Source organism: Eumetopias jubatus, unplaced genomic scaffold, assembly GCF_037043125.1.
Source record: "Eumetopias jubatus isolate StellerSeaLion01/CBP00866 unplaced genomic scaffold, mEumJub1_p1.0 scaffold_7, whole genome shotgun sequence".
Lineage (NCBI taxonomy): Eukaryota > Metazoa > Chordata > Mammalia > Carnivora > Otariidae > Eumetopias > Eumetopias jubatus.
The window spans coordinates 82,700,212-82,724,442 of record NW_028274813.1 but is presented as its reverse complement, the minus strand read 5'-3'; the positions used below and the strand labels follow the sequence as shown (position 1 = coordinate 82,724,442).

General features: G+C 56.9%; 1 protein-coding gene across 4 annotated transcripts; it reads right to left on the bottom strand.

Moving 5' to 3' along the window:
* Window positions 1–23,510, bottom strand: BAHD1 (bromo adjacent homology domain containing 1). Of its 4 annotated transcripts, XM_028119456.2 has the most exons (8): window positions 23,358–23,390; window positions 16,259–16,333; window positions 7,345–8,781; window positions 5,189–5,571; window positions 4,104–4,263; window positions 3,620–3,696; window positions 2,764–2,864; window positions 1–2,287 (listed from the first exon to the last, which is right to left on the bottom strand). In XM_028119456.2, the coding sequence occupies exons 3-8, from the start codon at window positions 8,765–8,767 to the stop codon at window positions 2,098–2,100; spliced, it is 2,334 nt and encodes a 777-aa protein (XP_027975257.1). In that variant the 5' UTR covers window positions 8,768–8,781; window positions 16,259–16,333; window positions 23,358–23,390; the 3' UTR covers window positions 1–2,097. The 4 variants fall into 4 exon arrangements, with proteins under 4 accessions (XP_027975257.1, XP_027975256.1, XP_027975259.1 ...); XM_028119455.2 differs by lacking the exon at window positions 16,259–16,333 and having other exon boundaries at window positions 23,358–23,510; XM_028119458.2 differs by lacking the exon at window positions 16,259–16,333 and having other exon boundaries at window positions 2,764–2,855; window positions 23,358–23,441.
* Window positions 23,511–24,231: the final 721 nt, after the last annotated feature.

Below are 24,231 nucleotides of genomic sequence, written 5' to 3'. Positions count from 1 at the left end.
TCCTTTTCTAAATCAATACAATTTTTCAAATTTATTTTTTTCTTAAAGAAGTACTTCTAATCTCTGTCAAAAGGGAGGTGAGGAAAGGTCCTCCCTCCCTTGTAAACACTGAAATACAGATCTGAGAAACCAGGGTCGACACACACAAAAAGTGCATTTTACAAAATATCAACTAAAATATATTTTACATGAATTATGCTTCCATTGAAATTCTACCAGCTGCATTTTCAGGTTCGAAAAAATATTTCCACATCTAAGAGATTTCAAAAGCATTTAAGTTCTGGGCAGCAGACCCTGCCTCCGAGGGAGGAGGGGCCTTGATCTCCTCTCCTGCTGAGTGAGGCTGGGCTCCTTGGCCGCAAGGGCCCAGCACCCTGGGAATGAGCAAGCTCCCAGGCTGGCTCTCCAGAGCCCCTGCAGCCACTCTCTGCCAAGCTCTTTTACTGCCCCACTCCTTCCTCCAAACAGCTTATTCAATACAAGGGCACCCTAGTCCCTTCCCCTAGGGTTTGGGATTGGGCTTTCCATGTGTAAATTCACCTCTGAAGCCTCCAGGCCTCCCCCAAGCCCAGTGACCCATCGGGAGCAGCCTGTCTTCTCAGGGATAGCACAAGGCCTGGGGTTGCCGGGAGGGCCCTCGGGGTTCGCTTTGACCTCCCTCTCCAGACCCAGCCTGACTGTCCGCACCCAGTGTCACCTCCTTAGCTTGAGCTGGGTCTGTGCCTGCCCCTTCCTAGGGGAGGAGGAGGAGGAGCACTGCCCTCCTTGGCTCCTGCCCCCAGGGTTGTGCCCCGAGTAAGTGCTAACAGCAGGGCCCAGACCACACGGTGCTCCTCTCCCCCTCCCCACCAATGCTCCTCTTTGGTACAAATAGGATAGAACGAGGCTGCTCCAGCCCCCTCACAGAGAGCCCCGGGGGGGGGGGGGGGCAGAGGCCTAGTCCTGGCAAGGACAACAGGGGGCCCAGCCTCCTAACCTACTCTGAGGAGCAGCATGAGGTGAAAACAGGGCCCCTGGGCAACAGGAACAAACTGAAAATGCAGGTCCTTAGCTCCTAGAGTGAGTGGCTGCAGCTCAGCAGGTCTGTGGACTGATACAGTGTTGATTCTCGCAGGGATGTAAATTAGTGCAATCTACAAAAGACCAGGGTAAGGGGTGGTGGGGCAAGGGGAGCCACAGCACTCCTTTGGTTTGATTTCAGGTGGGTGTGGCTTGAAGAGTCAGGTATGAAGTTCTGCAAGAGGTTTCCTACAACCTCCAAGTGTAAGGCAAGAGGAAAAGTCTTCAATAAATCAGGTAGCAATTTTCCTTGCCCCCTGCCCCCCACCCCCTCCCAGCTCCCTTCCGCCCTCCCAGACATGACAAACCCAATGTTGACCAGTTAGCTTCTGGGAAGCCAGACCTGCTGGATGGCCCTCACCAGGAGGCAGACAGGAAGCTGACGCCCACAAGTGGGCCACACCCATGACTGTTCCGCACTGGGTAACTTATCCCAGCCGAGGGGCTACTGCAGGGGCAAAGGAGGAAGCCAGGGAAAGGCCCCGAGTCTAGAAAGAGAAAGTCTACGCTCTGGAAGCCAGACTCTGGCTCTCTATGCCTCAAAGGAAGGAGCTCGGAGCTGTGCTAGAATCTGAGAGAGCCTGGTCCCAGGCTGATGGGGAAGCAGTGGGTCACAGTGGGTGAGGTAAAGCTGGCTCCCGCTCGCCTCCCCCCCTTGAAGGGCCCGGGGGGGGGGGGCTAAAGAAGAGCCAGTTGGGCCTTATTCCTGAAGGACTCTCCCCTCCCCCCCAGGGTCCCATGCCCCTCAGGCTTGGCCCAGCCTCAGGGAAGACTGCTTCTTCAAGTCTCCACCCAGGCAACCACAGAGAGGTACTCTGGGCCAAGCTGAGGGCTGTGATGCTTTCCTTATACCCTGGCCTCCCCTTCCCTCCCAAGGGGCCCAGTACCCATAGGGGTCCCTGCCCTCCCCCCCAAGAGAACCACAGGCCAGCAGCCTCGAGCCCCTGTGGCCCCTTAACCAAGTGCTGTGCTTCAAGCAGTGCCCCCTGCCTCGGGCCCCACTTGCCCATGGGCAGGCCCAGTGTAGGCCTGAGGAGGCTACTGAGGGTTCTTGAGGATGCGGCCATGGCGGAAGTCATAGACATGGCGGCAAAGAAACACCAGCTCAGGGTCCGTGTCCTCGGGCACTGTGCGGTGTGGCGGGGTAGAGTAGTCTGCAGAGGGGGGCACCAGTGCTGTCTTTCGGCTGGGGAGGCCCTCGCCTCGGCGCTTGGCCATGGCACAGAATCTGCAGTGACACACACCATTTGCTGTCTTTACCGAAGCCGCCTCTGAAGGAAGATCAGCTCCTTCCCCACCCTGCCCAGAGAGCTGGGGCCTCCCCTCCTACCCCCACAAGGGCTGGTGCTGCCTCCATCCCTGGCCTGGGGGCTCTGGCCTCTCTGCCATCGCCAGTCCATCTTCTCTGTCACTGGGGGAGCACATCTGCTGGGACCTCCCTCCCAACACCTGCCAATTCTCCTCAATGGTTCTCTGAGAGTACTGTAACCACCCCCAAACGCTGCCCCAACCATTCTGCCTCAGAGGAACGATTTTTCTTTCTTCTACAAACATCAGACGGTAGAAGAAGGCTGTGAGGTAGAACATTCTGGGAGGTCAGGCCCTGTGAAGGAAATCCTTTTGGGAGTCTCGGGCATCCCCTAAACAGCCCTGGGGAGTCTGAGGGGAGAGGCTAGCCAGAGGAGCAGGCCAGCCAGTACCCACCTGCAGTACTCAGCAAAGGTCAGCACATAGCATTTCTCCTCAATGCAGGCCACACTATTCTGGTCCTGATGTCGCGATGCAAAGACTTCATTCTGCAGAGGCTCAAGGAGAGAGAGGGGGACGTTGGTACCAGGGTTGGAAGCACATAACTCCAGAAGCAAGGCCGACATTAACTCTTCTGTTGGGACTCCTGACCTGAGATAACTCCAGCCAGTGCCCAGAAAGCCAGGGAGCATGCCCCACCCCGGGGCACTCCTCCCAGGTCCCATCCTACTCAGGAATAGCCAGGGGCCTATCCAGCAACACCCCCCGCCCCATGTCATCAGCCTCCTGACCCCCACCCTCAGCCCAGGGGAGGAGAGGGGAAGTGGTGCCCATTTCCCCATGAGACGAAAGGTCCAGCAAGGGCAAGAAGTGCCGGGGAGCCCAGGCCAGGGGCCGAGGGACCACACCCGACAGCACTACCTCTCCTAGCACACTGCTCGGTAGCGTGCCCGGGGCTGTCCCGAGCCTCTTCTCTCCTCCCTCTCGGGCCACACACAGCGGCAAAGGGGGTTAGGGATGCGGCCCCACCTCCCCTTTCCTGGGGCCATGAGGACGTAGCCACGTGCTCCCATTCTCGCATGCCCTTGGGGGTCTTCCTTCCTGCTCCCCCTTTCAAGGAAAAAGTTACTATTCCCTTTGAAATGTGAATTGGGGCAGTGCTGCAAAAACAGGCTAAAACCCAGGCCCGTCTGTGGTGTCCAAGGTGACAATGACTTGACTGCCCGTGGCTGCCTCCCCATACCATGTTCTTGGTGCCACAACTTCTCCCTCCCACCCCTGCCCTCCCCGATACACTTGCCAGGCAACTCACCTCGTGCATGCTGGGACTGCGGCCTCCCTGTAAGTGCTCTGGTCTGTAATACCACAAGAGGCTCATCATCAGTTCTCCTAGGAGGACAGGAGAAGCAGTCATGGCTTGAACTGGCAACCCCAGAGTAACTCAGACAGGCAAGCAGGTTGGCTACCTGCCCAGGACGATCATCCAACTTCGATGCCTGGGCCAATCCTACAGGCTCAGCCACCCATATCCCCTGCCTCAGGCCAAGCCTGGCAATGCAGGGGCCTGGAATGCTGTCAGGCATGGAGGAAGAAGGGAGAAAAGGTACTGACAGGTGAGGCAGGGGGACAGGTACCCAGGTCCTGGTGGCCGGGAAGGTTAAAGAGCTGATCCGACCCAAACCACAAGGCCATCTTGTGGCCCTCAGCAGCAGACAGATGCCGGCTGAGGGGAAGGCAGCCTCCGTGCCAAGAACACGAGGAGACCAGTGCCAGGTGAGACTGCGGGCAGGGGGTACCTGATTCAGGGTTCTCCCAAAGGGCAGAGATCTTGGCCACATAAGGTGTGGACGTCTTTCGTGGGCCTGACTTGAGAAGGACAGTGTCCCGGACTCGGATCGTCTCTCCATGCCGCTCCACCGCCTGGTAGCTCTTTCGGATGGCTGGTTCTGGCTCATCCTAAGCAACAAACCAACGACACAAAGGGGCTCATGAGGAGGGGAGGAAGGAGGGAGTGAGCGGAAGACATTCTCTGCGTGCTTTCCTCCGGGCAGTCAAACCACTGAGGATGGAATACTATAAAAGCAGTTTGCATAGTGGTCTCTTCTCCCTAAGCCTGGCTTTTAGGGCCGGGATAGGGGTGGGAGCTCCCCATGGCTAGAGAAAGGATAAAAAATAGGAACAGGGGTGGGAAAGTGGCCTAAAGCTTCTGGGGCTGTGCTGTGACCAACACAACCCAACAGCCAGTTCTCCTGCTCCAAGCCCCAACATTGAGAAGGTCCTCAAACTTCCTATTGGGGCAATTTGGTTTTGACCTTTAAACCACCACTGTAAAGTGGCATGGCCCTGGGCAAATTACTTAATCTACCGTTACACCTCAGTTTCCCCATCTGTGAAATGAGGACAGGAACATGGGATACGCACCTCACAGGGTAGCGGTGAGGATGAAAACACCTTAGCTCAATAAAGTTTAGTCGATACTCTTTTCCTCAACCCAGATGTTCCTGGATCACTCATTTTCTCTGCCTGGCCCAATTTTCCCTACACATACACTTATCCAAAAAGCCTCTGGGACAGTCCTCCATTTTATAAGCCAGGACAGAAGAGACAGCATGATCAAGGATGAGAGGTGAAGACACTTGAAATGGCTTCCCTAAGAGTCAGCGACAAAGAGATGGCGGCCACCAGCCGCGACTGACTGTGCACCCCCTCACCTCCTCAAGGCCCGCGATACCGGACCAGCCGGGGCTAGGGGAGCAGGCTGGGCCAGCATGATCACCTCCCAGAGAAGCTAGAGCCAAGGGTTCCCGGGATCCCCTCACAGCAGGTCCTATGTCTCCACAGCCACCTTCCCCTTCCCCTGGCGCTAACAGCTGGCACTCACCAAGACATAGACAGCCTTTTCACACGCAGCCCCGACGGGCACCCAGCCATTAGTGCGGCGGCGGCGGCGGCGGCGTGGGCGCGGGCGCTGGACACGTGGTTGCTTGGGGTGGCTGGGCCTGCAGGCGGCCTTGCTTCTTGCCGTGTGCCTACAGCTGGAGCCTGTGCGCAGACCTGACTTGGAGCCGCTAGGAGGCTTGGCGCTCTGAGGGCACGCGCGGGCTACTGTCTGGGGCTCCGAGGTGGGTGTCTGAAGATGGGGGACGGGCTCTGCTGCAGGTGGCACGCTGGGCACAGGGCATCCCAGGAGGGGGTGGGCAGGTGAGGCAGGGTGGCCGGCTTCTGGGAGAGTAAATTCCAGCTGGCCCAGGGACCTGCAGCCTTCTGGGAAAAAGGAGAGAGGGGGTGAGGGCAGGTGAGGACGAGCAGTAACCTCACTGGTGCCCCTGCTTTCAGAGCCTGCTCCTGTCGTCATGCTGAGTGTGAAGCCGAAGGTCGGCGAGGTGGCAAGTGGAGTCAGGGGCCTTTAAGGTGGACCATCAGAGTGACTGGCCAAGGGTGTTTCTTGCCCCTGGAGACTGGCCCACAGCCATCTCCATCTCCCCCTGCTAGCCTGAAAGAAGGGGGTGGGGGGTAATGGGAACACTGTCTCTAGCTCTGACTTAATCTCCTCCAGAGCTCCCACAGTGCTCAGGAGCAGGGGGGCCGAGGTCAGCCCGGGATATGAGTCCCAGACCTGCCACTCACTGGCTGTGTGACCTCTGGCAAGCCACGCTACCTCTTAGTGCCCTGCAACAGAAGGAGGGGCGGCAACCATCATATGGGGGTCCTGGGTGTTTCTCTTATCAATGCCTCACATCAACCCTACGAGGTAAGTCCCATGACCACCATTCTATAATGAAGGAAACTGAGACACAGAGCAGTTACTGGCTTGTCCCACGGTCACGTGTCTAAGGAAGTGGGGGAGAACATTTCACTCCAGGCAGTCTGGCTCCAGAATCTGTACTCAATTACATGCCATGTGGCCTCCCACATGTAAAGCACTCGGAACAATACCTGGCACGTGGTGCTTACTGGGGTTCCAGGGCGAGGGGGCGGGGTCCTGGGTCCCACGGATGAGGGGTCTAGATTTGGGAGAGTGATGCAAAAAAGAAGGAAAAGCCCAAGCAGCAGCCTGATCTCATTTCTTAGAGCTCCAAGTCACGCCAAAACCTGAAACAACCAGTCTGGCCAGAGTCAACTGGTCTATAAAGTTGTTTTATAGACCCCTACCAGAAGGGGTGTGGGGTGGTGGCAGGGAGAGCCCTGGTAAGGCCTGGCCTCTCACTTCACCAGCAGCAGGGCAGACTTGCCAGACAGGATGGCTCTGGTCACCTCATTTCCACCCGGGAGCCAGGGACGGAGCCTGGAGAGGCATGGGAGGACACTTCTGCCAGTTTGGGGGAAGAGAGAGCCCCGTGGGGGGCTGTCCCACCAGCTGCAGTGGAAGCCTCTCAGGTGTCCGGGCCTTGCTACGAAGGCAGACACCAAAGCCCTAGGCCCTGTTAGCATCCTGCCTGTGTAGAGGACTCTGCCTGTCTGCTTTTGGCGTGTGCCCACTCTGTTAGCGCCTCGCAAGGTGAGGCTACGTCTGGGTACTACCTCCCCTTCAAGGCCTGTATGGCCAGGGCGAAGGAGTCCTCCTGTGGCTGGCACGGGGCCTGGTACCCACCGCCCTTCCCATGAATGCTGAACTAGGCCAGCACGTAGATGGAATGGGCTCCTGCAAGGTAGAATTCTAGCTCTCCTTGACGGAGGCAGAGGGACACAAGAGCAACTTGGCAAAAGCCCTATTTTCAACCTGCAACTTGCTACTCAAGAGTAGAAAAACGGGCACCCTGATGGGGACGGAGGGGTGGCTCTCCCTGCCCCCTCCACTACCACAATGCTACCTGCCACGCCAAGAAATCCCCATAGATAGTGGGGATAGAACAGAGCTAAGAGCTAGACACGGGCTCCTTTTCTAGGACTACTCCACGGTTTGGGGCGTGAAACTAGGGGAGGCCTCCCTTCCCAAAGCCCCCGACCTCCCACGTAGTAGCTAGACCTCAAGGAGCCCCACGCCGATCCATGGCCCAGCCTGCTGCGACTGGACATCCCGCACCTAGGAAGGCTTACCTGCTGCAAAAGGCATTTTGTAGGGGCAGCCGCCGCAGGTAGTGCCGATGTGGGTAAGAGATGGGGGCAACATTTCACAGATGCTGTAGCCATTCACTCCAGTGTCCTCGCTAGAGCAGTAGCGAGAGCCCCAGGGTGGGTGCTGGAAAGGGGTGCCTGTGGGCACTGAGCTCGGTGCCAAGAGGAGCCCCTCGTTAGGTGCAGCCACTGGGGACAACTTGCCCTCGGGAAGCATGGGGCAGGGGGCGTAGCCTCCACACTGCAGCCCATCTTGGCTGCAGTAAAGGTAGAAGCTGCCTAGTGCAGGGAGCTCAGGTCGACCGCACAGGCCACTGTAGTGGGCAGGGTTGCCAGGCATCGGCAGGGGGGACAGCTGGGGTGTGGGGAAAGAAGGCTGGTGCAGTTCCTGCTTGGGGGCAGGTGACTCTTCGCCTGGGCGCCCAGGCTCCGGCTTCAAGGCTGCCTGCCCGCCCATCAGCAGAGGCAGGTGGGGGCGTAGCCCCAAGGGACTCTCTAGAGCCTTGCTCAGGGGCTGGTAAGGTGGCTGGCTGGCTGGCCCCCGAGGGGTGGCGGATGGCCATGGCTCCTCGGGGTGCCTCTGCCAGCCGAGTGGGCCCACAGCTTCCCCAGAGCCAGGGCCCTGCTGGGCCTTGGGATAGTTCTTTCCATTGACCTTATTAGCCCACTTTGGCCTCGGAGCCCTCAGCGCCGGTGGCTCTGTGGAGCGCCCATCTGCTTCTGGGTGGGCACGAGGTGGCCTCAAGGGTAGCTCCCGCTCCTGGCTCAGCTTCAGGAAGGCAGCTGCATTCAGGCTGGCCAGTCTCTTGGGCGCTGGGTCACCATCTCGACGGGCACCCTCATCTGGTGCTGGCTCTGGGGACAGGTCCCGACTTCCTCCTCCAAGGTCCTCGAGCCGGGGCCGCTTCTTGGAGGAGGACCAGCCCCCCGCGGCCCGGTCCCGGCTGCGGTGAGAGTCACCCCCTCGGCTGCGACGGGTGCCCACCAGGCTGCTGGCATCCTCCCGCTCTAGCAGCAGGTTATTGAGGGCCTCTGCATTGAGGGAGGCCAGGCGCCTCTTGCGGGGCTGGGCAAGGCCAGGGTCCTCACTGGATGGGGCTGGGCTCGGGGGCTTGGGCAGGTCAGGGGGCAGCTCATCAGCCTCATCTGCACTCCGTGGACCAGCCACATTCTCCAGGCGGGTCAGCAGCACTTTGCAGGCCTTGGGCTTCTCAGGGACCAATGGGCGCTTACGCAGTGGGTAGTTCTTGCGGCGCCCAGTGAGGTGCCCCGGGCTCTCGGGCATGCCTGCTTCCACACTCTCTGCCCCCGGCTCCGTACTGCTGCCTTCCATCTGCAGGGGCTCCTGGCGGCCAGAGGGGCCCGAACTCAGCATGGGAAGGGACTTCCTCCGTGTGTGTGTCATGGGGTACTTCCAATCTGCAGGGCAGAAGGGAGAAGCCCACCGTGACCTGCCTGGCCTGCTTTCTCCTCTGCTGCAGCCCGTCCAGTGTCAATGCCCTCCCCCTTCGGTAACTCTGGCCTACCCTCACCCTATCTACAGCCTGGATTTTCCCAAGACCCCTCTTCCAGAGTGCAAAGGTCCAGTGGGGTCAAGATACCAACAGCTGTGCAAGGACTGGCTGCCCCACTCTTCTTTTAGCCTAGGGTCCTTCTTTGAACTAAGCCCTTCAACAGCCTATGGAAGGATGCAGACCCTGGGGTCAGAAGACAGAAGGCGTTGGGGGCAAGGTTCTCAGTTCTTTACCTGTCCTTCTCCCGCTAGATACTTATCACAGGTCAGGAAGAGGCTCTGAAGACACCAAGCCAGGATGGGGCTGGGGTGGTGGGAGCCCATCTGCTCCTTCAATAACATTAGCAACCCTTCCCCCATCTTGGGGCTTCTGAGATTGGCCACAGGAAGATAAGGACAGAGACAGTGAGGAGCTAAGGTGAGGAACCCGCCTGCTGGGCTGTAGAGAAAAACAAAGTCCAGCCTGTGGGGACACCCTGCCTGGCACGTACAGCAGGACAGCCATAACCTGGGTCTTGCTGGAAAAGCCCCCTGAAGGGGAAGGTCTGGCTGTGAGGAGTCCAGGGTCAGGGGAGGTCTCAGCCAGGCCCAGGAGCCAGCATTCCTGGGTCGGAACCCCACGCAACAGCCTCTAAGAGTTAGGGAAATAAAGCATCAAAGACAAGAACTAACTGGAGACAAACCGACAAACCAAACCTGGGCTGCCTTGCTAGCCCTGCCCTGTTTCTCAGGTCTCCCTCCCGGTAGGCAAGATGCCAGGCAGAGAAGAGGCCTGGGGGGTGGGGCATGGCAGGAAGCCCAAACCCCTGGATAGAAAATGCCCACGACCAGGCAGCATCCCCTAACTCTGCTCAGCAAATACTCTCCCTGCCCCCAACATACCTGGGGCAGCCTGGGCCCCGTCCTGAATGAGAGGCCAGAGCTGGGCTGTAACCTGGAAGCTGGCATGGCCAAGGCAATGAACTGGCAGGGGTGGGGGGGTGGAGGCGTCAGTGTCAGTGGTCTGAGACGACTGAGCTGTTCACTCCCTACCTACTCCCCAGTCCAAAGCAAGGTGCTGCCAAACAAGGTGCCAGACAAGGCTCTGCCCTCCCAGGCACCCTGCAGCCCCCTCCCCACCCAGCAGGCCCAGGCTTTCCAGCCTGATTTCTCCACTGCTGTTGTTATTCATACTCCCTCTCCCAGAGAGGCTGGGAGCAGTCCCTGCTGGGCCAGGATTTAACCCTGAAAGCCCCAAGCCTGAAGGCTCCCAGGAATTCCTGAGCCCTTCCCAGCTAGCTCCTGTGGCTGTGGGCCAGTGGCTGGGGTCACTGGGTACCTTCTCTCCCCACACACACTGTACTAGTTGAGAAAGAGTTCGGAAAACCAGGCTGAGAGCATCGTGGGTGTCAGGCTCAGAAAGGACTCGGAAAACTGGAAAAGGGAGGCACCGTGCCAGGCATAGCTCTGGCCATGTGCTGGGCCCTGCCACTGCCCAGAGACCAGGCTGGGGCAAGACAGAGGCACAGGAGGCAAACCCATTTCTCCCTGAAGCACAGATAGAGGAGAGCTCCTAAAAAATCCCAGGTGTCTGCTAGGCTCCCTAACACTGCCCCCCCACCCCCCCATGCAGGGTGGCCCCCCATTCCTGTTTGCTCAGCAGGCTTATTAGCAATGCCTCCTTGCACTCCGAAAAAGCATCCTTTACAATCCACAGGCCCTTTTCTCAAACGCGGGGCACCCCTGTGCTGGAGGAGGAGCCCCAACAAGAAGCACATCTGTATTTCCTAGGAAAGCCTAGGCCCAGCCCTTCCCCACCCCCAAAGGGCCTGGAGACAGAGGATCCGTGAACAGACCACAGACCGCACAGCTGAGCAAGAGCTGAAGCCCCTCAACAGGCCCCAAGTTACCAGAGGAGTCAGGCCTGGGAATGGCTGGGGGCCAAGGCTGAGGTCACCTGGGCTTGTGGCCTTTACGGACATGGACACCAAGTACAGAGCAAGGAAGGGCCAGATGGGAAAGAGAGTGAGCTCAGGGAGGTGCTTGCAAGCCTGGCAAGCAAAAGCACTCGGAGTGGAGGGCTGACTGGCCTGTCCCGTAGTTGCCCCCCCATGCCCCCAGTTTGCTGGTGGACCAGCTGCAAGGGTGGACTCTGGGATACTGGTCCCACCCTCTCCGACTCCTCCTCTCCACATGCAAAATGTCCCAGCAGGGAGAGGCTGGGAGGGGAGCCTGTCCCCTGAACTTGGGGACGTGTTCCCTATAGTGTCTTCCTCTTTTCCCTCCCATTCAGCTCTCCAGTCCCTCAGGGACACCCACTGTCCCCAGATCCCAGAAGTCTGTAAATCACAGGGTGCACGTCACATTTCCAAATCAAGCCCAAGAGCTTCCTGCTAGCTTCTCCTGAATCCACCGAACCCCTTGTCACCAGCAAGAGAACTCCTTTCATGTGGTACCTAAGGCAGCAATGTCACTCACCGTCCTGAGGACAGGCTGGGGTCTCTGCCGCCTGCCTCACGGTACTCCCATCTGAGGAGAGCGAGTATGAGTCATGCTTTGAAGCCGGACTTGTGAGAACTTCAGATGCAGCTTTTCCCTGGGGTGGGGCTGGGTGCAGGGGGCTCCCAGACTGCCAGACCCCTCTAACCTGCAGGGGTGGCCCAGCTCAGTGGGGGGCGGCGGGGGGAAAGCCTGGGAAAGCAGGAGGCGTGGTGCCCATTCCAGCTGGGCCAATCCTCCTGCTGTCCTGTCTCCACACACTAGCCCAGCCAGGAGCTTCCTACCACTGCCGAGAGACAAGGGTGCGTGGGTTCTCGCAGCACCACCCTTTTCTCGGGGAAGCCCTGCCCTCCCAGGCATAGGTAGTCCGGTGCCCTTGGGAGAAGGTTCCTAGGAGGGACTCCCCAGGGCATATCACTGCTCACCTAGACTGTGTCAAGTTAGCTCGCACTGAAGAAAACCAGTCTGACTGTCCCCAGCTCCGATGAGCAAACAGCCAGCTGCCATGAAGGACGGTGGCCGGCCGGTGTCCTCCACGCCAGAGACCCAGCAAACCACAGGCTGAATCCAAAATCACAAGTGTATTCTAAACACAGCAAACAGGCCGTCACAGGCCCAGGCACTGTGGGTCACGAAATTGAGGGGGAGAGCAGGCCCAGCAGGCCCAGCTGAAGCGTCGATATCCCGCATCCCATGTCTGACCAGGACTAGGAGTCCTCCCCACACAGGAGCAGAAAGGGAGGGAGGACTTGGCTTTTGCCCTCAGGCTGCAGCAGCATCACGCACGGGGCCCACTCTCACAGGCAGACACACCCCAGCGGCTGTGTGCAAGGGAGGGTCAGAGGCCTGGGGAGTGTGGGCTCTGGGCAGCACTGAAGGGAACACCAGGGGGTCAAGCCCAGATCACTCCTGTAAGCAGGGGCTGCCCTGGGGCAGGAAGACGTTGACCACAGCTCTTCCCCCACCCCTCATTTACTCAGCTCTAGACTGTACACCCACCTCCATTCTTAGGGGTTGAGGACCCAGGGCTCTGCCCTACTACCCTTCCTGAAACCTCTCTTACCCACTGCGCTTTAAATTCTGCTTTTCAGGCTTTTTGGTTTATTTTTCATAGGAGGAAAGTATTCAGGGGGGTCTCAGGCAAAGGCAGACCAGGTAGTCACCTGGGTGAGGGTCAGGAAGGGCCCGGACCCAAGCCGCCTCCCTCGATGATACCCAAAGTCACACAACTGGCACTGAGTTAAGCACTGCCTTCCTGTGCACGCTCTCTTGGCGTAACGTCCCCCCAAAGGAATAAGAGCTTTTCATGAGCACTGAGCTTCTTAAATCTCCTATCAGAGAAGAAACGCAGCAAGACCACAAAGGCAGGCTCCTGTTCATTTAAATGTAGTTGGTGCTACTTCATGAAGCTGCTGAAACTCTTATGATAAAGCCAGGTTCAGCCACGGCTGTTATCTCTTGAATCCCCCCCACGCCGGTAAACTGGAAAGAAGCCAGCCTTCGAGGGAGGCAGCCCCACATTTGCAAGCCAGCTCTGCCCCTGGTAAACAGCTTAACTTCCCTGAACTTCAGACTCCTCATCTCAAACGGATACATCAGAAGGAACTTACTTAGAGTGGTGGTGAGGATGACAGGAGTCTCCGCAAAGGCAGGCTAGCAGATGCCCCACCCTGCCTTCCGGACCCACAGACAGAGGAGGGCAGTGTGCCCTTGGCTTGGGGGGTTCCCCACATCAGGGGCCTGGAGCCGTGGGGGCTGTGAGAAATCGGAAAACTCAGCCTGCACCTGAACTCTGCTCTGCTTGTATTCTACTAAAGACACCCAAGTGTCAAACCCGGAGAAAGATGGAGACACTGGGGGCGGGGGGAGGGACTCGTGGGGGGCTCTGTTTACAACACAATGAGAGGACAGGGGCATAAACTATACCCCAACAAACCCTGAACAACAGCTCCATGCCTCTGGGAAATACTCAGCTGGATGGTGAAAGGCCCAGGGGATGGGGTCAGGAGGCGTGCGTTTGCCAGCTCCCGCCGTGGGACTGCTGCTTCAGCATGAGCACCCACAGACAGTAGAAGTGCCCAAGCCTCCAGGGTGCTGCCCCCGAAGAGAAAGCAGTGGCCTTGGCCACTGGCCCCGCCTCACCGACTGTGGGCACCTAATTCACTCTGTAGTCAGGCTGGGATCCTACAACACTTCGGCAGGAAGCACCCACGCCACCAGAGGGAACTGGCCCGACCCGTCTGGAAACAGCTCGTTTTATGGAGTGCCTTCGGGTCTGGTGGCCATCTGAGGAGCTGGGTCCGTCCTTGGAGGCACCAAGCTGATCTATGGCCTGTCAGACCACCTGCTCTTCCCACTTCACACTCAAGGCCCCCAGGAGCCCAGAGAGGTGGCAGCACCCCGGCAGCAAACGTTCACACCCACGCCATGTTGCGTCTGGTACCTCGGCTGGCCCAGCCCCCGGCCCCCATCTTGGCTGCTCCTGTCTGCTATGACCATCCCAGCAGGAGGGTCCACACACACAGGCCCAGAGCTGCACCCAAGTATCCAGAACCCCACTTACTTCTGGCTTCAGACGCAAAGCCGGACAGCCTGCCTCTTGTTACTGTAAAGGAACACAAATCTCAGTGGGGAGGAAGGGGAGTTCTGAGTCAAACTATAAAGGGACTCTCTGATTTTATATGAGAATTGCCATAACAGAAGAGCTGAAGGAATCTCCTCACTAGAAATTGCCAGTGCCCTGGTTGCGGGGCAAGGTAGGGGCTGACAGTGAGAGAGACAGTGTACCCCTAGGATCTAGAAGTCAACATACACACGTGGACCACCGAACGAGGATACTGGGCAGAGGGGATTGTATTTTAGTCATACCATGGTGCTCTGCTTTAAGAAACTCTAACCTGGGTGCCTCAGTTGGTTAAGTGACTGCCTTTGGCTCAGGTCATGATCCCAGGGTCCTGGGATCGAGTCCCACATCGGGCTCCCGGCTCAGCCTGCTTCTCCCTCTGACCCTCTCATGCTGTTTCTCTCTCTCAAATAAATAAATAAAATCTTTAAAAAAAAAAGAAAAGAAAAGAAAAGAAACTCTAACCTGACAAATCAGAAGGTAATCACATGCAATGCAAAACTAGTTTGTAGAGGGTTTCCTTAAAGGCACACGTACACTCGTTAGGTGATATGCCTTCCCCAGCTTCTTCCTGGTGCACACCCCCTGTGCACACAAGGTAGACCCGCATCCGCAGGTGCCAGTCCAGCTAAGCCAGAGTACCTGCTGCTCATTCCCAGGCACACAGCATCTCTTGTGACCTTACTCATTCAGCCAACACTGGCTGACCTCTCACCGTGGCTCAACACAGCAGATGTGAGACCCGCAGCTGCTAGAAGCCACTTCATGCTGCCGCTGATCCTAAGTGGGGCTGGTTAACAGCCTAAACTTCTCTAAGCCTTGGTGTTCTTGTCTATACAGCAAAGCTGTTATGATGATCAAGTTAAATGAGAATGTGTGCCTAGCAGAATACCTGGGATACAAAAGGTGCTCAATACAAGCTCACTCTTTTCCCCTGTATGTCAAGTATGAGGCTAAATGCTGAAGAAAAATGCCAAAGAGACGAAAAAATTGGGGCTTGGACTGGTAGGGAGAAAGAGAACGAGACAGCATGACAAGGACTGTAACAGGGTGCTTGGGGCTTGGCGTGGGGACCTCTGGCTCCACAGCAGCTTCACGGAGGCCAAATCGGATCTGGGTCTGCATTTTGACACTGGCCCAGGGCCTGCCTCCTGCTGGGCAGGCACAGGGAGGGAACAACGGCCCGAGAACTTTGCTTCATAAATATCTGGATGTAGGAAGGAGCAACAGACCAAAGTTGAAGTTCTTGAGGCAGGAGACAAATGCAACCGTTCCCAGACTTACCTTTAGGAGCTCCATGTAAGATTACTCCAGCCTGGGGGACAAGAGAGTTCCAGGCTAAGGCTCCCTCACACCTTCCCACCCACACTCCACAGTGCCCAGGCTGGGCCGGAAGCACATCCACTCTTGGAGCAGGACCCGTTTGCTCCGGGCAGTTAACAGTGGGGGAGAAATCAAAAGGAACAGAGACAGGGCACCCCCAAAGCTCAGCAACAGGCCCTCCAAAGCTCAGCAACAGGCCCTCCACAAAACCAACAGGAAATGTCATGCTTCTGACACACAATTCTTCAAAAAACACAATAGCTCATCAGCCTGCTCCGGACACTTGCCCAGGAGAGCAAAGAATATGTGTTGTTTCAACCACCAGGACACTGCAGGAACCAACAACTTAGATTTCTAAGATGGTCTGCCAAGCCTGGAGGTGCTATCTCTTGTCCTGAACAGAAAAAACTGGCTGGCCAGGCCAAGCTGGGAGCTCTGCCCTCAGACTCCCTGGTGGAGGGCTCACCTCATGAGTAAGCCAGCAACAAAGAACAAGACCCAAGACCAGGCCTTCCCAACACTCCACCAGCACAGTCAGAACCACAAGGCAAACCCTACTAGAGTTTCGGGGAGCCAACACAAATACCTCACAGGTAACTAATTAACTAAGTGATTAGTACCACCCTCATTAGGATGCGAGCTCCATGGGGACAGGTGGGCCCTGCCTGCCTTAGCACTAAATCTCACCCACAGGGCTTAATAAGAGCTTGCTGAATGAACAAAGATCTGGCTGCCCACCTGCTCCACCCCATTTAACATTTCTATTCTAGACTGACGGCATCACTTGGGAACTCTGACTCCCCCCCCAACTCTCCCCAACTCCCAGGAGTCCACTGTGCCTCTTCAGTGTGATCAACAGTTCAACAGGGCTACTTGAAGGTAACCTCGTGTATTTATGTAGCACCACCCTCTTCCGCTACCATGCTCTTCCCTCTCTCTCCCAACCTGCCCAGCTATACCTCAGGAAAATGCTCCTCTCGTTCCACCTCTTACTCCAAAGCACTGAGCCAGCAGGGGCGGAACTGGAGGCACACCTGTATCGAGACAAAGAATGTCACAGACATTCAGGGGAACTCAGCCGCAAAGAACCAGCGGTATCAGTCCCCGAATCTCTGAAGTGTGCAGGGTAGGGAATACTTGATTCACCGCCGAGGCTTCTAGTCTAACAGGATGGCTAATGTTTGTCAAGCACTCACTATGTGCCCAGCACCACCCTCAACGTGTGACATTCACTTTCATTTATCCTCACAATGTATCCTCACATAAGGGGGTTGTCACCATCTCATCCAAACAAGGAGAAAACAGGTACACAGGGGTAAAAGAACTTGCCCACACTCCCGTGCTGCGGAGGGTAGAGGCGGGGCAGGTGGGGTCAGTCCCGAAGCCCATACCCCCACTGCAACACAGGACAGCTGGCTGGCTCACGGACCAACGTTCCAGATCAACTTGCACAGTCAATTTCACATTTTCTGTATTGTTTCAATTGTTGGTATGAACTTTTTAGCCATTTTTCCTGATTTGACATCACAAAGGAACCGAAGATGTACTCCAATGAGATGGCGCGGCGGGCCAGAGAACATACACATACTTTTACAAATTGTTTCTACAGCAAAGTCTGCTCAGAGTCCCCAGTCAACTCTCATATGCGCTTTGGGAAGAGATCCATTTCATATCCTAGGAAGGGGTAAAGGGCTTCGAAGGGATGTTGTCTTGATTTTACAATAAATCCAAAAGAGAAGGCTATAGACGGCTCCCACACATCTCACCACATCTCTTGAACCAGATGCAATCTCCCTCCAGCGCAAACTGCAAAAAAGACTGACATGTGCTCAGCCATCTTAATATTCAAAGATGTATTAACTGCCCCATGGCTACCTCTCTTTGGGCTGAGTAAATCTAAGTCCTTTCAATTTTCTCTGAAGATCATGTCTTATAGTCATTTAATCTACTTTATAATTCTTTTCTCCGTCCTGTGGAATCTGTGTGAACCCCTCCAGGCACACGGCAGGAGACACCCCTCACTTCTTGAGGAGGGCCTGCCAACTCTGACTCTAGTAGGAATGTGACTCCATCTGCCCTTCTGGCATACCTGTTAGGGTATCCTGGCATCAAACAGCACCCTAACACCTTTCCCATGATTTCTACAAGGATCCTCTAAACCTTAATAATTCACCTCTAAACCACCTGGCCAGACGAGAATGTGATTAACAAACTGAATCTCCCTCCCTCCCCGCCCCATATTAGACAGCGAGGCTCAAATTGGAGAAGGGCCCAAGGGTGGGCCACCCCTCTCCTCTGCAGGCAGGAAACTGAAAGAGCCTCATGGGGGGACTGGGGGTGGGTGGGTGGGGGGTAGGGCGGCAGCAAACAGGAGTCAGAGATGGAAAGGAAAGAGAAGCAGCCACCACCACTCCAGGTGAGAACCTGGGGTCACAAAAGGCAGAAGCATACCTTAAGGTCCCACCTCCTGAACCAAGGGCAGGGGGTCAAAGCACCTTGTCCCCCCAAACCCATTGGAAAAGAAACGGATGTGAAAAAAAGATGTAGACACCAAGTTTCTGCCTGGCACTGATCCTGTTAACTACGAGGAGTCACTTATCATTTCTTCCGTTCAGGTAACTTGGTCACGGTGCCTCGGAAAAAAAAAAATTCCCATTTCAAATCTCAGAAAGGCTCATAGACAAACCCATTTGTTTATTCCTGGTGGATCAGGCTTGCAGAGGCTCTCAAGGACAATGTTTTTTGTTTTCTTGTAGGACGCTGAGTCAGGTGAATAACCAACCATCCTCTGCAGGTGTTTCCCACTGGGAAAAATGGAATCTGCACAAAAATCCTTCCCAGGACACAATACAAAGTCCTGGGCATGACTTTGCCCTGAGGCCTGCTCAGCAAACCCACAGTCCTCTGGTCCTGAGCAGCTACAGCACATGGCCTAGGCAGGGCACCAATTCTGCCACTGGAAGCCCTGGGCCTGCAGCCGCTGCTCAGCTTGGTAAAGCCGCAAAGCCGAGGGGGAGACTGGAGCTCCGTGGAGCTGAGGGGGCTTGTCCGGCCAGCCGTCTGCCCCGGAGCAGGCCTCTGCAGCCTCTTCCTCCTCCTCCCTGTTAACCGGTTTACTGCTCATTAGTGGTACTACCAGGAGGTGGGCAGGGGAAACATAAAGGAGCTGAAATTCAAACCGGCCCATTTTATTCCAGTGAGGTGCCTCCCATAAAACCAGGCAGGATTTCATCCATCAAGATCTCCCTGGACCCCTGACCTGGGGAGGTCGAAGCAGCCCAGAGGGTGAGGAGCTGCAGAATCTCAGGGCCCAGGGCATCAGGAGCCTCCGTTGCTAATCTTCACGAGTTCTTGAATATTCTCTGTATTTCATGCCTTTTCAACGTTAACAGGCACTCTAGCCATGAGCTGGCCCATCTGGTCAAGGCCATGGACCCAGAAGTGCAGAAGTGCTGGGGCTGCCCTCGGTATCGAACGAAGCACTCTCCTTGTCCCTCCGAAGTCCCCCGCACAATGGCAAGTTCACAAAGGAAGTGAGTCTTGCCAGACTGTGCTAGCAAATTCCCATAAATACTTGGGCCAGGGTAGTACTGCTTATGTAAAATGCTTCCCCATTGAGAGATGCTGCTTTATTTACATTCTTCACAACCCATTCATAAAAAGGAGGCCCTTTAATGTTGGGGCTGTTCATATAATGCTCCATAAACCCAGCAGCTTCGGCTGGCAGCCTTAGTTCAACACAGGCTACTTCTCAACTCCAGAGACTTTTCCCCTTAAGATTTTTTTTTCTGTAATGACTCACCTTGCACAGGGCACTGAGGCCAGATGTTGCTGAAGCAAGGCCAAGAGGAGTTAAGGACAGATAAAATGAAAACACACAGGTCCTCCCAAATGCTAGGATAGAGAGGTTGGAAGAGACGACAATCAATAAATTGAAAATCCCCATACAACTTCAATGTGAAGTATGTATGTTGGAAGGCTGAATTCCTTCCAGGTTTACTGAAACTTCCTTTATGGATGTCAAAACCATCCCCAACTTATACCTCTACCTATCAGAGAAAAGGTGGGAAGGGAATTTTTTTAACCCCCAAAGAAAAGAAAGCCGAGGGCTCATTCTGGTCTTTAATTCGCATTGTGGATGAATAAAAACAGTCATTTTCTCTGCCTCTTCACAGACGTGTTCCAGGGGCTGCTGGATCCAAGATGGGCACAACTGGCTCAGGGTCATGAAACTCCGGCAGACCCCAGAAAGAGAGAAGGACTGTGTTCTAGGACGCACAGCCAAACAGCCTGAGCAGCTGAGGAGAGAGCCCTGGAGATGCATTCTGAGGTAGCCTGTCTCCTGCCACAGTAGAAGCAAGGAGGAGAGAAGTAGTAGGGATTTTTTTTAATTGACGGGAGCGGTCTGCATTGCCATGGCAACTGTGAGGGGTGGCCTTCCCGCTTGGAAGGGAAATGCTGGCCCATTAATCATCAAACTGGGGCACAAAAGGGAGGTTTGGGGGAAAGGGGGTGGATGCAGAATTTATTTTTTCACTGTCTAGAGTCAAACCAGTCACCAGTTCTCTTTCCCATCCCGTGGTCCAAGGTCTGATGGTAAACAAAAATGGAAGTTCCAAGAGAGCTGGGATCATAGCTTTCCCTTCGATAGGGTGGGTCCGGTGTGGGGCTGATTGTGCCTCTGATGTCAGTGATAAACACCTCTTCCAATGCCAGTCCCAAAAGTCCTGTCCACGGGCCAGACCCAGGAATCTTTTTCTTTTCTGTTCTCAAAACCGTGTTTTGTCCCTCATTTACACCCAGGATTGAGAAGAGATAAAACATATGGATTCATTTAGCATGGACAACAAGGAAAATTGCCTAAGAGCAGCAAAGCCGGGTGCAGAAAATGGCCTGGCGGGGTAGGAGCAAAACAGCATTACGGCCCTTTTCTAAGTTGTGTCTATACGGTGTCATGTGAGCAATCCACAGGATGGACTCTCCACCAGCCGAAGTATCAGAAACAACAGCTAAGTTTCATTTGTTCCCCACACTAAAGCACCCCAAACATTGCCCTATCTATGTGCCTTTGACAAAATAGGTTGGAAACCACCAAGGACTCCATATTGAGCATTTCTTGGGAAGAAGGGAAGGTTTCCCCTGTTCCCAATCAACTAAGCAGCCAACTGCATTTATTCATTCAATGAAACAGCATGCAGAGCAGTATACCAGAAATCCTAAAATATTCTCTCTCTCTCTCACACACACACACATTTACTTTAACACTCATAACATCCCTGTCTTTAAGAAACCTCCAACCTACAAAACCACTTGAGAAGACACCATGTTATAAAATCCAGGGTCACAATCTCAGAGGCAAGCAATGGTGGCCTGGAGTGGCCTGACTGACAAAGATGAGTAGGGTTCAGGTGGGAGGAGAGGAAGGCAAGAGGCTCCTCACTGGGGACAACTAGAGAAAGCAGCAGAAACAAAGATGCGGGGAGAGAACTGTGCCTGGCACGGCTAAGGGAGAGCCTAAGGGATCCATCTAGGGTCAGGCTGCAGGAAAAGAAGAACCACTGAAAGCGTGTGGACAGGGGAATGACATGGGTGAAGGAGTGCTTTCGGAAGAATGATCTAGCAGCTGTGTACAGACTGGATCAGAAGGGCCAGAGGAAGCAGGAGGGAAAAGGCAACCAGGACAACACAGGTCTGCCATGGGGACAGCAGAACAACAGAAAGGAAGGAAAGGAGGGAGATGTGAAAAGCAGAGAAACTCTTCCCTGGAGTAAACTCTCCAGAGCAAAGCCTCCTGAACACCTGACCAGACTGACTTGAGTCTCCGGCCAGGTAAGAGCCTGTCAAAGACGCAATTCCCCTTTATATTCCAGTGGCCAGACCAGGTCATCCCCATCTGACTGACACCAAAAGAAATCACATACCGTGTAGCCCTAAAGGAGGCAAGAAGGCCTTGAAATTCATCATTCTCTGAATCTTAGACATACAATTAAATCCTCTCAGAACAAACGTTAGTCTCCTGCATGAGATAATACCTCCCTTTCTCACAAGCCTCAACTCCACCCAGGCTGGGGTACAGACCCTTCTGAGGAGGGGGTCGGAGGGTGGCCCTGAATTAATTCCCTGCCTGTACTAAACAAGACTGGCATGCAGCTTTCCCACAATGGGCCTCAGCTGGGAGAAGCTCCTAACCAACAGCTACCTGAGGTGGGACCTGAACCCAGAATCTCAGCAAAAGTGGACATTCAAGAACAGCTTCAGTCCCCCTGTCTTTGTGATCCCAACTCTTCAAAGAGGTATAGGGAACCATGAGGAGCCCTGAGAGTTCTGAGTGGGTTTTTACAAATGGAAAACAGCATCCAGCTTAGAAATGATCACTGGTGGGGACAGAGGCACTCAAGGGCTTAAGTCACTGGTTCCCAAGTGTCCTCTACCTAGCCAAGGACAGTGATGTCCCTCCAGGACATGTGCTCCCTCTAGGGCCCTTTTCTCCTGTTTTCAGAAGACATGGGAGTGGAGAGGGTAGTGGGAAAGTCTCTCGGGTGCCACAAAGGAAAAAGACTGGAACCTTTTCATTTAATCATTAAATTCCTGCCTGGATTTATAAACTCCAGCTTCTTATTATCCTTTGTAGGTATCTTCTTGGCTAAAGAAAAGTGCTGAAAACAGTTGTGGATGGGTTGCTGGAGCACATTTTGGGGGGAATCTCCTAGTCTCCAATCCAACTGGTCTTCTACCTTCTTAAGACTGTCGACAATGGGCGACTAGATGTCCCAGATGAGACTAAACCTCTCCTCATGGGCAGACTCTGCTTGCTGAAACCCCTCATTCCTAGCAGGCTCTAAAGTGGCTCACCAGACTGTCACCTAACCCAGTCACCACCGGCCAGGCCCACCGTGTGCACAACCCCACCTCTGCCCCTCTGCTCCAGCCGACCCCACTCTTCCCAGAACCGGGAGGTGATCGGCCGCTGGAGCGGTGAACCACTGCCGCAGCTTCTCCCGGCGGGCACCCTGGCCCCCGCAATCCCTGGGGCAGAGTCCGGCCCTGCCGCCCGCCCCTCGGGGTGGGTGGCTCGGACCTGCTCCCCTCCCCGACGCCACCACCTGCGCCCGCTCAGGCGCCGCCTTTGTCCGGCGCTTCACCGAGGAGTGGGCCCCTCGGGCCCGACCTGACCTGGCCCCCGGCCCCGGAGAAGAGGCGGAGAGGCGGGCAGGGCCAGACCAGGCCGGGCCTCGAGCACCGGGTCCCGCTGTCACTTGGAGGCGGTCTGACAACTTCGATCCCCCCCGCCCCACCTCGGACTCGGCCGCCGCTCCGCACGGTCTCCGCCGGGCCTCCCGCGGCCCACGCTTGCCTCTCGAACCGGTTCCCTTCCGTCTTCGGCGCCTCCCTTCCTTCCATCCCGATAGGGTCAGGTCTACATTACCCGCCGCCCCGGTGTGGCCCCCAGCCCCAGCCCCCCATCCAGCAATAACCGGTCAGCTCCCAGTGCGGGAGGGCGCCCCCCACCCTGAGCGGGCGATCCCGCGGCGCCGCCCCCGGCCGCGGCCCCTTGCCTCGGGGATCGCGATGGGGGAGGGGGCGCGCCGGGGGGGGCGGGGGCCTTGCCGCCCGCGCACTCGGAGGCGAGCCCGCTCCACCGCGGCGAGGAAACGACCGGCGTCCTCCCGCCCTCCGCGGCCCGGGACGCCCGCGCCGCCGCCGCCCGGCCGAGCTGCCACCCTGCGGCCGCCACCCACCCCGCCCCCAGCCTGAGAGGCGGGCGGCCCCCGGGGGCTGTCACCTCGAGGCGCGCTACGCTCCCCGATGGCGGGACTGTGGCGCCGGACCCGGGGGGAGGGAGGCGGCGCGAGCAAGCGGGCGGCCGCACCTGCTTCGCGTCGTCCGTCCGTCCGTCCCTTCCCGGGCTGGCGGGGGCGGCGGCGCGGCGCGCTCGGTGGGGCGCGCTGACGGGCGGCCGGTCCTCTCCCCTCCACTCGTCTACCTCCCTTGCTCGCTCCCTCTCGCTTGCTCGTTCCTCCCCCCCCCGCCCTTCCTCGACCCCGGCCCCTAGCTCACCCGGACAGTGGCGCGGACGGCGCGGCTCTGGGCGCCCGCAGGCCCCGGCCGGGCTGGAATCCGGCGGCTGGAACCCCCCGGGGGCGCTCAATTCCCGGGCTCCACGCTGCTGCGTCAGCGCCTCCTCCTGGGGGCCGGGGCCGGGCGGGCGGAGCGGGGGCCGCGGCCGGGCGGGGCCGTCGGGGGGGGCGGGAGCGCCTGGCCGGGGCGGGCGGACGGCGGGGGCCGGACGGGCGGGGCAGGCAGCCGGACGGGCGGGCGGCGGGGGCCGGGCTCCGGGATCCGCTACGCCGCTCGCGGTTCCCCCACAAACTCCCCGAGAGCGGAGCCTCCGCCGCCCTCCTTCCTGCTTCCTCGTCCCTAGCCAATCAGCAGCGCGCCCCTCGGCCAGCTCCGCCAATCAGCCGCCCCGCCCTGCGCTGGCCCCGCCAGCCAATCCGGCCCTCGGCTCCCCCTCCCGGTCTCCGACCAATCAGAACCGTGGGTCGGTCGTCCCAACGCAGGGGGCAGCACGAGGCGGCCGGGGGAGGCGGTGCGGGGAGTGGTGGGGCCTGGGGGGAGGGGTACGGTGCCAAGGGTGGTGGCGGGGGGTGGTTTTCTTTGCCGGCTTCTTGGATTTTCTCTTCGGCTGCAGAGCCTGAGCCGGTATCCCATGGTGACCCGACCCTGGCGCCCCAATCCCCCAGCTGCTACCCCACCCCCCGACAAATCTTATCTCGCCCCCGCCCTGGCCGTCACCCCTCTACATCCCCTTTCCCCCTTCTCCTCCTTAGCACCCACTGTAGAAAACTGCGGGCCGAGAAACACCCCACCCTCGCCAGCGGCTGCTGCCCCCAGGGCAAAGCCTCGGGAAGACCAGCCGAAAAATCAAGCG